The 14,137-nt window shown below is 36.4% G+C and overlaps 1 protein-coding gene across 4 annotated transcripts in view; it reads left to right on the top strand.

Moving 5' to 3' along the window:
* Positions 1-14,137, top strand: part of lmo7a (LIM domain 7a) — a 70,790-nt gene that overhangs the window by 15,973 nt on the left and 40,680 nt on the right. For all 4 annotated transcript variants that reach the window (XM_077579145.1, XM_077579144.1, XM_077579143.1 and 1 more), the window contains one exon: positions 9,804-9,910. In XM_077579145.1, the coding sequence (XP_077435271.1) occupies positions 9,804-9,910 (107 nt within the window). The remainder of the gene's footprint in view (positions 1-9,803; positions 9,911-14,137) is intronic.

Here is a 14,137-nt window from a genome sequence, read left to right as displayed (position 1 = left end):
CTACTTTTATCACTGTGCTTGCTTTTGCCAATGAAAATCCATCAGCACTGTAAAGTGGAGGAAAACAGTGGTGTATCTTTCTGAGTTTTTACCACAGCATAAGAAAGTATAGGGGTGTGTGGGTTATTAGAATACTGGATCTTCTTATTTACCTGGATTTGCACCAAAATTTAGTCGATTCCACAAAAATAAAACGTTAAATAAAAATGATAATTCAGTATATATACAAAAAAAAATTATGTCAAAGTTAAAGCGATAACTTTGGAGATTAATTACATTTTATTAAAAGAAAAAACTTGCTTGGCGGCTCATTGGAAAAATCCAAAATAATTTGCACACTTTGCAGAGCCAAATTCAAATGCCATATTGTTGTATGTTTTTAGTGGGTCGTGCACAATTTATACCTCCACGAGGCCTCGCAAATCAACGTTGTTGGAGGGTAGTGCTGGTTAGGAAAACTATACCTATAAACAAGAAGTTTTAAGAATTGTTTCTACAGTATGAGAAGAATATGCATGAAAAAATGCCTGTAAAGACAACTCAGTTTTGTTCGCAGTTGTGTTTTATAGAAAAAGAATCATATTCATGGCTCAAAAATAACTACCGGTATTAGAACAGTCTTTGAATCGAAATATAAATTCTATTTGATGATTTTACATAAAATGTTACCCAAGCTTTATAGATTAAAATTGTGATTAATTATGGTTTGACAGCACTAAAAAACACATATGATACCACCTTAGTCTGAATTTGTATCACTGAAGATGATAATAATAATAATAATAATAATAATAATAATAGTAGTAGTAATGCACATTTGCATAGATGTACACAGCAAAATTAACAATTAAAAAAAAAATCATATAAAATAAAAATCATTATATAGCTTTAGATATTTAAAAAAAAATCAAAATATAATAATACAAAACAATTTTTATGCAGAAAAAATTAATACTGTAAGAGTAGCTACATTTAATATACGTAGTACGGCCTTCATCGGAATGTACAAAATCAAATGGGTTCTTTCTGTTCCTGTCCTACAGTTCTGGTGAAAGTTTTGTTGCAATCTGTTATCGGTAATCCTGTGACTATGCACATAAACGCATGTGGCGGTAAAACTATAAAAAACATAGGACCTTGTCCTTGTCTGTTAATCACTGTTTGGCCTTTGATGAGGTCAACTGCATGCTATTCTAGATTAATTTGCTAAAGATCCAAGCTTAAGATCCAACTATATATATATATATACAAGCAATTAAAAAGTAAATTTTTCATTGAACCCTGCCCTGCTATTTGTGAAAGACAGTAAACGAGCCCTGCTGTGAATGGTAACAATGAGCCAATTATTTACACCCACCCAGAAAGGTTTGTAATTACCAAAATATGCCACAAGATGGCGGTAAAGCACTTTTTTCTATTAGACAAGGCTATGGTTTGACTAAATGATTCTCCTCACTTCACTTCAACTCCATAATTCCACAAGATGCCAACAAAATTATGTTTTTATACTGAGCACAAAACAGTGAATAGGTGAATTTTTCAGCAAGCAATGGAGGATAGGTTCCCGAATCAACAAAAAAATGCCAGATCACAAATACACCTACAATCGCTATTATGGCCCCTTTAAGCAGTAAAGAGTTCAAACAAGGCTTAGGATGAAATAGCTGTTATTATGTTTGTCAACATTTTGCCCAAGTTCTCCTTAAGAATAAACCTTTCTCAGCCTGACAATGTATAGATGTAAGCTTCTTTTAGAGAGTGGCTTAGCTGACATTTTGGAGAGTGACTGCATACAAGTTTCAGGGAAATAGAGGCTTGAAAAGTACCTTAAACCACCCCGTTACAAAGCTCTCTCTTGTGGGAGTAATTGAGTCCAGCTGCTTAGTGGAATTATAGAGTACCGCTCCCCCAACACACACACACACACACACGCACACACACACTTGAGCGCAGTGAATCAACAGGCTGCGCAGTGGATGCAACACAGGGGATACAAACAGTAAATTACACCATAAATCGCACAAAATTACGGGGGGGGCTTAAATCCTGTTTGATTTCAACTCAGTGGGCATCTGAAAGTGTGTTTTTCTTTTTCTGTAGCTTGTTTTGTGATTCTGACACACATACGGGGTACCAGTAAAGGCAAATGGACCCGATTTGCCGAATTGCCATTTTATGAATGATGACTCCACAAATGTTAAAAAAAAAATAAAAATCTTGGATTTTTTTTTTGCTCCAAATAAAGCAATTTTCTCTTCAAATTTTACATAATAAGTGCATTCCATTAATGCATCATCAAAGGCTGAGTAATTTTATGTCATTTTTACTTGCTGTATGGGAGTTAAGAATGTTAAAGTGTGTACCTGCACCCTCATGACTTATCACATGAACAATCATTCCCGCACAGACCACGCCAATTAAGACAAAGTATCCTCTGAGATCTGCTGCGGTATTTTCCAAGACTGGGACCGCAAACCTTTTTGAAACCAACCTGGTCATAAATTCTGCAGCAAATATACGGGACTTTTCCCGCTTACTGCTAACCACAGAGAGAAAAGACCAGTGTCCTTCCAAACATGACTCACTCGCTCGCACTCTGCTGTCAGAATAGCGCAGAATTTTACTACTCAACATTTATACAGCCACTCGCAGTTCTTATGAGGACTACCGATGCATATAGTGTGAGGTTTTTAAGAATGTGAAGACGGACAAGGTACAAATAATGGATAAATAAACTCTCAAAAGTAAGGGCTGAAACCTCTATAACTTCTAACGGCCAGCAGGGAGAGATTTGCCAAAACTAGTTTACACGTCCCAAATTGTGAAGCTGAAAAGTCGAGTCAAGTTTATTTGTGTAGCCCTTAATCACAAAAGAGTCTCAAAGGGCTTTATAAAACCACAGTTAACAGATTAGCAACAGATATTATTAAAATGTTCTAAAGCGTTTTTTGTTTTTCTTAATGGTGGGAGATTAACTTCCCATGATGAAGAGTGAAGACCATTTGAGAAAAAAAAAAGACAATATTGTTGTGATTTTGTTTAAACACATTCATGCTCAAACAAAAAAAAAGTATTTTTTGGCTGCATGTTAAGTTACAAAAATTAAAAAGCACAGAAAAAAGAACAGTAAGTTTTAATAGTTGTTATCCTCTTATAACATTAAAAAATAAATAAATACGATTTTTTTTTAACTGCACAGTGATGCTCAAAATAAACATTTATGAGTGGCAGATTAATTTCCCAAAATTAAGAAAATGTCTGAAAAAGGGGGAAGCTTATGAGCTCAGTGTTCATTTGTATAAATAAATAAATAATAAGAACACATTGAATGGATGGAGAAAAAGAACAGTATGTTTTAATTGTTGTTATGCTCTTATAATATAAAAAAACTACACGGTGATGCTCAAAATAAACATCTATGAGTGACAGATTAATTTCCCAAAATCAAGAAAATACAATAAAAAGGGGGGGGGGGGGGGTTATGAGCTCTATATTTATTTGTAAAAAAAAATAAGTAAATAAAATAATAATAGATGGATGGATGGATAGCGAAAAGAACATTATGTTTTAATTGTTGTTATCCTGTTATAACATAAAAAAGAAACTATACAGTGATCCTCAAAATTCACAAATTTAAGAAAATGCAAGCTAAAAAAGGAAAGAGTTCATAAGATCTGTATTAATTTGTAAAATAATAATAATAATAATAATGATGATGATGATAATTATAATAATAATAATAATAATAATTGTTATTATAATAATAATAATAATAATAATAATAATAATGTCACATGAGGGGGAAAAATGCAGTGTTGCAAGATAAGAGGCAAGATATGTCTTCATCTACTAAGTGTGTGTGTAAACTTCTCTGGTTTTGCTGAAAATTTAGCAATGTTGGCTGCAGAGACAAATTCTTCTGGTTTTCTTTTGGGAAGTCTTCCCAAGTCTGTGCAAGTCTGTGTCTGCTGCTGCAAAATAAGCGAGCTGTGGCTTGGGCCGTGGTACCGTTATGAAGCGGGTCCGTGTTTAGATTTGGTTTGGTGAAGGGACGGACTAGCTCGGTGGATTCCAGATTCCAAGTTTGATCCCCAATTTCCCCTCCATCCCATCCAAAGTATCCACAAGATAGCAAACTGAGCCCCCACTTGGTCCTGATGCTGCGTCATCACTGTGGAAATGAACCGTTTACTTTCCTTCGCTGCCATGGCAACATGCACCACATTATTAATCACCGTGGAAAGGAAACAAAATAACTTTTTAACATTACTACTAATAAAGTGGAACGCAGGCTGTTCACTCATCAAATTTGTTTGCAAATTTTCCCAATCAAATAATGCAACCAGAAATTAGTCATGGGTGGTTGTGCTTGATGCATTCAGGCCTCCTTGTCTAACACAGACATTTAACCATTATTGAAGCCATTACTTATGTCAATGACAGACATCTGACCACAACATGTTCCCCCCCAGAGAGAATATTTAAAGGATGTGAACTATGCGGGCTGCTGTTATAATAGCATTGCAGGCTTGAGTTCACTTGAGGCTAATTGCAGTGTATGTCCGTCTTTAGCCCAAAACTGCTGCTGCAGAAAAGAGAAAGTTGACCGCAATGTGACCAATGCGTTTGTAACGGATCCGACACAATCTGTCTGCAAATTCTGCATGTCTCTAAAAAAAAAGGGCACTTGAAGCCTGCGTGAAAAGTATTTGGGGCCGTTAGACGGACACGGCATATTTAGCAGGATTAAAAGCGGGCGCGTGGCAGCGACATTCCGAAGACACTGTTATCTCAAAGCAGCCAGTGTGCCTGCAATGCAATTTTGTGTTATTCAGTTGTGTTCAAATCAAAGTGACATGAACTCATTTGCTCCCAAAAACATTCTGTTTTAAATATTGCCACGGTCCCAAAAACGTACTTATATGTTTTTTTTTAGCATACACAAGGCTTTGATGCAGCCTCTGACATGAAGAGGACGAATAAAGCAATTGTATTTATTACAAAAACGGCCAGCAGGTGGCAGCAGAGTATAAGAGATCAACCAGGGCCATGTTGCAAAAAAGCTCTTTCCCCCACCGTTTTAAACAGATGTGTGAATAATGATGACACATAGCTATATTCTAATGCTAATTGCTGCAAAACGAAACAGATGGAAATATAATATATTTAATCATATAATATTTTTTCCTGATGAAAGAAGGGACTCTAATCTTTCTTTTGGTAGGTTCCATGTTTTTATAGCAATAGAATACAGTATTCTGTGGGCCTTGAAAAAATCAGTCAAAATCCAGTAAAACAGCTGGGAGCGAAGGGGGTTGCTTCAGTGAAAATGGCTGGAAGTGAATGAGTTTACTGTTCTAATAACTATGTGGGCGATTACAATGTCTTTAACAATGGCTCAGTGCGTGTTTTTTGCTTCCAAATTGGCAGGATCAGTTCAAGAAAAAAGCTCAGAGTTCTCCAACTACCATCTCAAGGAAATTTTAATACGGATGCAACGCATCCAGCCATTTTCAATTGTGCTTGTCCTCATTAAGGGTTGTTGTGGGTGAGCTGGGGGTTGTCCCAAGTTTACACCTGTCACCTGTCAATCACAGTATTAAAAGTTAATCAAAGGTATTAGAATTGTGTGTACGGGCCAAAAATGTGCTGTTTTTAAAGCAGTTTTAAGCGAGTGTTGTGCCTTGATTTATGAATGACCCAAGTTAAGAGTTTTACGATATACGAGCCAGCATGCTGTTTAATTAAATATTGAGCCCTTACTTCACAACAAGCCAGGGAACTATTCTTCTTCTTCAAAAAAAGGGGGGGCTTCCAATATGTTCTGCAGTTGGTGTTGACTATCAAACTAAACACAAAAGAAAGAAAATTATTTGTATATTTAATACAACCACACAACTTTACTAGCTTAATGCTAACATATAGTGGGAAATTCCATAGGTGGGCTAACAAATAGCATCTATGTTGCTGTGTTATGGCCTGTTAGGGAATTGGTATATAAACACAAGCAGTGCAGCAACATATGTAGATAGACAATACAATAATATTGGAATGGAATGGACTGCTATTAATATAGCGCATTTTTAGCTATAGTGCCCAAAGCTCACAGACATAAAGGTACACATGCTGCATATCACATTTTGTGTGTCACATTTTGGTAAAGTTTGATATTTTTTTCCCACAAAATATTTACTATTGGTCAGTCCACTCCACACATGTGGATGTTGTTTTTACAAATTATTGAACAATTTAAAGCGTAGAAAATGGCTTGCTCTCTTTGACGATGCATTTTTGGGATCTCCTAAAAGGTGATGATTTAGGAAGTACGAGGATTCCGCGAGACGGCAGTTACAGTTGTTTGCTGTCAAACTCTACTTCGTGTGTGTTTCTGGGTCTGGATTATGCTGCCCCCTGGTGGCAAAAGCACACACATTCGAAGGAACACAATGTGTACCGGGAAATATTTTCCCACCCCACCCAAATTACAACAAAAAAATATATATTTAAAATATATTTTAATAAATATAATAAAATTAAACAATATACAACCATATACATGAAGAAATACATAGAAAATAATCATAATAAAATAAAATAAATAATATAATATTAAAATAATAATATATTGACTAATTTTTATTGTCATTTGTTAATTCTCTCCAGTCACTTGATGGCAATTCGAGTCCCGGCTTTGACTGTCTGCTGTTCAAGTGTCATTAGGACTGAACCCTAAATTGGCTTGTATAATAGAAAGTGCTCTCAATTGCTTTACCATGTTAAAAAAAATTGGTAAACAAATATATTGGTAATTAATTTAGATACTTTGTTAAATCCTTGACAACAGGCTACTTTTGTTTTCTGTCTATGATCAAAAAGGATCTTTTTGCACTCGTCTCACAACCCAGGAATCAAACCTGCAACATATTTGCGCTGGGGCGCTGTTTGCGCAATCATGTCAGTCAGTCTGTCAGGCAACATTCTGGAGATGAGCCGAAGAAGGCGAGGTGGAAAAACACCTTAATTAGTCTGCGCATGTGAACTATTTTTTTTAGATTAAGCACAGGTAGTAAACCTGCGGCCCAAGGGCCACACACGGCCCACATCAGTATTCATCAGGCTGTGCAATTTTAACAACAAATAAAAATAATCTATAAATGTCAAAAATAAACACACATGCTAATGCTAGTTTGCCCTCTTTCTCTGGATATGGGATTATTACATACCACACTTTGTTGCAGTCCGCATTGGTCAGCGCCATTCAAATGTTATTTTTCTATGTGCCATGTGATTGGCTGGTGAGCAATCCAGGTTGTACCCTACCTCTCGCCCAAAATCCGTATGGATAGGCTCAAGTTCACCTGTGACCCTTATGAGGACATGCACTATAGAAAATGAATGAATGAAAAAAAAAATCCCTGTATTTTATGGTGAACTAATGCAAGACATTTAGTCCCAAAATTTTTATATATCGTCCCCACCCCTGTGTTAAAAGCAACATTCACTGCAGGACATTTGTATTTTATTAGTTTCCTTTAATTTTACATATTAATGACTGGGTAAGATAATTATTACAAAGACATAATGGTTGTGTAATTGGCCTGTGGGCAGCCACAGTGGCTTATGGAGCCAGCATGTTTGGGCCTTTTTAAATATAGAATCTACCCAGCAATTACACCAGACCATGATGATGTCATCCCACGTCCTCACTTTTGCTCTGTGAGAACTGCACAATGTTCAATCTTGTTGTCCTGAAGCAGGAGTTAAGAACGTTCAGAGAGCCGACCAAAAATATTGTTTAAATTAGTGCCATCACTACCGAATTTTTGGGATTGATTAATCTATCGATTATTCAAACGATTAATCGACTAATCAGATTCATTTAATTTTGCATCAAAATGTAATACAAAAGCATTTTTTCCCGTGATTACTATTTACTAAGCAGTGATTGGTGTTTATTTCGTACTTTGTATTCGTATTTGTATAGTGATTAAAAAATAGAGGGATTGATGTTGTACTTTTTTGCCGATTTGGTCATTGTATTTTGATCAAACACAGAAGATAATCAGTTTGTCGATATGCAGAAATCAGAGGATTTGGACAATTTGAAATTAACAAATGGCTCCAAACAATTACTTTATTATTAAAATAGTTGTCGATTAATTAGAATATAGCTAAGTTTTATTATTATTCACAAACCTGTTGAAAACACTGGCAAAAAGAGCTTGTTGCAACTTGGCCCTGGTTGATCTCTTATACTCTGCTGCTGCCACCTGAGGGCCGTTTTTGTAATAAATACCATTGCTTAATGCATTCTTTTCAGTTCAGAGGCTGCATCAAAGCATTCTGTATGCTCTAGCATAAAAAACAACAACATCAAAAACTTATTTATACGTTTTTGGGTTTTGGATGAGTTCATTAATAAGTAGATTCATAGATTTGTATTTTTATTTTCTCATTATATTTTATATGTATTTATATATATTTTAAATTATGTACTGTTGTGTAAAGATCTTTTTTTTAGATCATCCAACCCACTACACATTAAATAAAAATAGACTGATCAATTAAATAACAATATATTTAAATATGGTCGTGGGTTCGAATTCCAGGTCAATCCTTTGTGAATTGATCATGTTATCCCAATGTGTGCACTATGCATACTCCAGTTTCCTCCCACATTCCAAAAGCATGCATGCTAGGTTAATTGAACACTCTTAATTGCCCATAGGTGTGATTGTGAGTGGGTTGTTTATCTCTGTGTGCCCTGCAATTGGCTGGCGACCAGTTCAGGGCATACCCCGCCTACCACCTGAAGACAGCTGGGATAGGCTACAGCACGCAGGTGGATATGTGGATAATTGTTAGGATTAATGTACGTAAATGTACCCCATATTTTTTTCTTTTAGGTATTATGTAGCATTTATTCTGTGAAAGGGAATATGACTCATGCTCCTCCACCTTCAAAAACAAGAACTGTGGCCCTATTGCAAAATGACGACTGGAATATTTTGCGATTGAACTTTTGAAGCTTTGAGTGCTGAAGAAACTCATGTCTACATTATTATCTTCCCGATGATTTGTATTCGTGACTGCTTTGCAGTTGCTGTTGTGTGTAACCCTCCCCTTTAGAACAGCAACTGCTATGCAACTAGTGAAAATCCAATGAAATAGAGGGAGCGGCGAAGTGTGGCCATAGCGGAAAAGAGACTGTAATCTGGGTACACTCTCTGTCTGAATTTAAATCTCTTGTCCCTCTTCTTATATATGTTGTCTATTAATTGTTCTAGGTTGGCTGAACTTAACAATAATTTATAGTAATTGTCCCCCAAATTAATCAAGACCATCATTTACGAAATATCACAGTGGCATTAGGTGAGTTTCTATCACCTCACGTCTCCTAGCAACCATCTTCAAAATAAGACGCTGCCTCTCAGATTCCACAGATGGGGTGTGAGGAGGAGGAGACCAAACACAAAGCCTGCAATATCACACTTCCTCATTTTAGCACTTGTAGCCACACCCGAGCCCTGCCCACAGGTGGCGTTGCTGCTGTCAGTCAGCTCCTGTCACACGCTGACACCCCTCCCTTCACTGCACTGCATGTTTGTTATGCACACACTCACTCACACACACAAACATGCTCCTCCCTGCCTGCCTGCCTGCCTGTGCGATATGAACTTTGGAAGCAATGAGTCGCAGGCTGCGTCGCCAATGCTAGCAGAAAATTCTTGAGTGATTACTTTTTGTGTGTGTGTGTGTGTTGGACAGCCCTCATCTGTGCTCTCTTGTTCTCATCCAACCAGGACAACATTAACGTCTTCCTCAAGGCCTGCCTGAAGCTCGGACTCAAGGAGGCGCAGCTCTTTCACCCCGGAGACCTACAGGACTTGTCGTCAAGAGTCACAGTCAAGTGAGTGAGCTAACTTCTGCTAACGGATGCTTTATTTTTGTATCGTGTATGAATGAGACTTTGAATGTACTGTACTGTAGTTCCACATTGTTGCATGTTAGTCATTACGACTGGCGTCATTGCCCTTTGCCTGTTGGCAGAACAGCTTTAAAAGTACTTGACCAATTTCTGCAAAAATCATCACAGGAAGAACCCGTTGAATTTTTGAACAGATCCAGAAATTATTTTTCACTGTTGTTTAAAATGTTATTATTTTGTTTTATTATTTTATTTAGTGGCACAAACAGGTGATGTTGTGCTTTGGTAATAGGATTATGCAAAAAACACTTATCCAATTTCATTTTGGCATTATTGAGGGATGGGGCATGGGCTTAGGAAGAGCTCATACGATTTTGATGCAGAACTGGATAAAAGTGCTGATCCAGATGATTTTCTCTGCTGTTGTTAAAATCGTTTGTATTTTTCAGTATATATATATCTTTCACTGTTGTTAAAATTGCAGGATTTTGGGTGAAATGTCATTTTATTTATTTATTTTTTATGATTGAGGGGTTGGGAATGGGCTCAGGAAGAAGCCTACAATGTTGGTATATATATATATATATATTTAGATAGATAGATAGATAGATAGATAGATAGATAGATAGATAGATAGATAGATAGATAGATAGATAGATAGATAGATAGATAGATAGATAGATAGATAGATAGATAGATAGATAGATAGATAGATAGATAGATAGATAGATAGATAGATAGATAGATAGATAGATAGATAGATCCTTAATAATAATAATTAATTTGGTGCTTTACTCATGAAATATTGTGTTTTGGATTGAAAAGAAAAAATATACAGTTATGCTTTGGAGATGTATTATTTTTTTGAATATTGGCATCAATATTACATGCAAATTATTAACCCCGAAAGACCACATTAATATTTGATGTGGCAGTGCCACGAATAATTTTTCATATTTTTAATATTGCAAGTTGTGCTTTTTTCCCCTTAACATTTTCCTTCATTCCAAAGATTGTTTGACCTTGATCCGAATTGTACTGCTCAGGAAAAAAACAACAACAATCAAATCTTTATTTTCTCTACACTTATTGTGACTTCAAAACAAAAAACAATATTGATTTCTGATTGAAAAGAACATAATTGATAATGACAAAAACAGGCGTATGCTGCAGGTGTGTTATCTACTTTATCAATGTGCACAATTTGGTACTGATCCAAACTGAGGTTGTTTTGCCTTGGCGGAGTGCCGTGCTAGTTTGACATGTATTTTCATGTTGAAACTATGTGTTTTCGATGAAGTATGATTCATTAATGCAGTCTCTGGCATGTTTTGATCCCATCACTCCCTTTGGGTGTAGGCTATAGTCAGTTGAGAGGAGTAAAACTAAGGCCTTGGCCTGATCGGTACAGGACGGTAATATAGCAAGTGGATGACATTTCAACACTGTTTGTTGTAGTTTCGGTAGTGTGGCCAGCAGAGCGGCATGTCGAACAACCTGTTCGCTTTTTGCACTCAGGTGAGCCAGCAGGAGGGAGCCGACTAGGTGAGGCATGCTTTCGAGGGGTGTACGGGACAGGTGCAAGCAAGCAGTAACATTTTGACATGCTTGACGATGCAGTAGATAGAACTGGGCTAATGCTAGCAGGCTGTTACCGGGGCAGGGGTTGGAGGGTTATTGATTATGGCTAATTGGGGTGGGAGAATGAAAAAATGGGTTGTTCCATTATGGCTAGTGGTGTTAAAAAAAATGTCAGCGATATATTGGGATAATAGAGCACGCAATTCTCGTATCAATTCAATATGCGGCCAAAGTGATGTTTAAATCTATAATGTTTTATGGCAATATTCAACAAAACATCTTACTTGGGATTAGGGTTTACACTTTAAGCATCGAAGAATGTTATATTAATGTAACATTAAGCCTTAATATTTTATTGCAATGTTTTTCAAACCTGAAACAGATTGCAATCTGTTGGTTAAATACAGTGTCTCACAGTTATAAGCCTGAAGTTTCAGATAAATCTTGCAGTGTATATGTACAAGTAAACTGATTAGTAGTGATGGGAAAATGGAGCTTCATGAACCTTCATGATGCACTTGCAATTTTGTCTTCTTTTTTTTTTACTCCTATAGATGGTGCTCTTGGTTTAAAGATAATGGCGATGGAAATTGATTACATTCCCACAGCATCTTTAAACCAAGAGTGCCATCTAGAGGAGTCAAAAAATATCACAAGTGCTTCATAAAGCTTCATTTGTCCGTCTGTCTGTCTATGTAGTTTGCTCTTTAGCTAGCTAGCTAGCACCTTTAAACCAATAGTGCCATACAGGGGAGTCAAAAAATATCACAAGTGCTTCATGAAGCTTCATTTATCTATCACTACTGATTAGTATTTTCAATTTTTTTTGTAAAAAAAAATCGCAATCATCGAATTATAGATTCGTATCGTGATTAATCAGTATTGAATCGAATCGTGACCTATAAATCGTGATATGGATCGAATCGCCAGGTACTAAGTAAATCACACCCCTAATTATGACTTTTCCACCCCCCCAAAAATGTACCTCTTAATTAAAAATGATTTCATATACAACACTGTACATATGTATACATATATAGGTATACATGTGTATATATGGACATATATAGGGTTGGGCTATCCAGATCCAGAAACAAAAACCCTGCCAGTACTACTGTTGTGGGCAGGATTAGTTTAAAAAAAAGAAAAAGTTTTGTTTTAGAGTATAAAAATACCCGCAACCTTGTGGCTTTGGTACGTCGTAACGGTGTTCCTTCTGTCAGGCATTTGTCACTGAACTCTTTGCCGCAACAACTTTCCTGCAATCCATTTTCTTCCCATCATCCACTCTTGGCTGGATTAGCCATGCTTGGTTTATGCCCAAAGTGATGTTGAAAGACATAGAGATCAACTGTACGTACGCTAAACAAACAAATCTGCCACGTTATCGTGACACACCTGCCAAGCTAACAATGATGCCCTATGATACAAAATGATATCAGTGCGTCAAACACTGTCTTTATGGTGCATTGGAATGAGTCATAAACCGGCCATTTATCTTCTTGGCCACTTCCGCCATTGTACTTCTATAAACTCCATTTTGGAAGAGTTACCTTACAGTATTTACTATGATGATGGCATGTTTATAAAAATAAATGCCTTACCCCTAATAGTTGCTTATACTTTCAATATATTATACTGCTATTTTTCAATCATCATTTTTGCTTTTAGGGGGAAAAAAGTGATGTATTTAACCATATTATTAAGAAAAAAAATACAAAGTAAAAAACTGTATGTTAAATATATAGTTTAAAGAACCATCGTCATCATTAAACTATACTATCATTTTTTTTAATAACAATAATAATAATAATAATTTAATTTAATGAATACATTCTTCTGCCATAAATATGTATCATGTATAGTATTTTAATCAAGCATGATTTATTTGTAGGAAAAAAATAAAAGCCGTATCCCCAAAAGATGCTTGCCGTACTGCATATTGTAATGTATATTCTTTTGACCAAGATAATTTATCTCCTTCTTATTATTTAATATTGCTCCTTGTCCCCTCTCCAATTTATTACAACATCTCCACCAGCCTTATACGAGGGGAACCAGTCGATACGCTGCATTAACACGACTGGACTATCGCACTTGTTATGCAGTTCTCTTTACCACCATGTGAGAAAAGGGGAGATGAGGTGGAAGTCCCGTCCTATTATTAGACTATCCGGAGGGTTGGTTTGACATGCAAGATTGTCAAGCTTGATTGGAATGAATGGTATCGTAGCTTTAAATAGCGTCCTCTCATCCCCCCACTGCATTCTGCAATGCGTACAGGGCTGCCCTTACACCTATGTCTGTTTTTAAAGTGTGTTTTATTCAGAAAAGAGATATGAATAGCAGGTCTTTGCATTTTGAAGGGAATTCAAAAGTGTGGGTATAAATTTGTGTGGGTCATGTTACCCATTACAGGAATTTCTGAGTTGAGATTGTGTAACTAATAAAACAGCAGGCGGTAACAGTGGGAGGAGATAATATCAAGTGTCTTCATTTCACTTGATCAGAGCACAGCAAGAGAAAGTGGTCTCTAGCAGCTGTCTTTGCTGTGTTGTGTGTCCAAACTCCTCCTCCCCCACGAAGCCATTGTAACCTGTGCTATTCTCAGCCTGAAGTTCCCTTTCA

This window comes from Vanacampus margaritifer, chromosome 11 (assembly GCF_051991255.1).
Source record: "Vanacampus margaritifer isolate UIUO_Vmar chromosome 11, RoL_Vmar_1.0, whole genome shotgun sequence".
NCBI classification, from domain to species: domain Eukaryota; kingdom Metazoa; phylum Chordata; class Actinopteri; order Syngnathiformes; family Syngnathidae; genus Vanacampus; species Vanacampus margaritifer.
The sequence above is the reverse complement of the archived record's forward strand: the minus strand, read 5'-3'. Positions and strand labels throughout refer to the sequence as shown.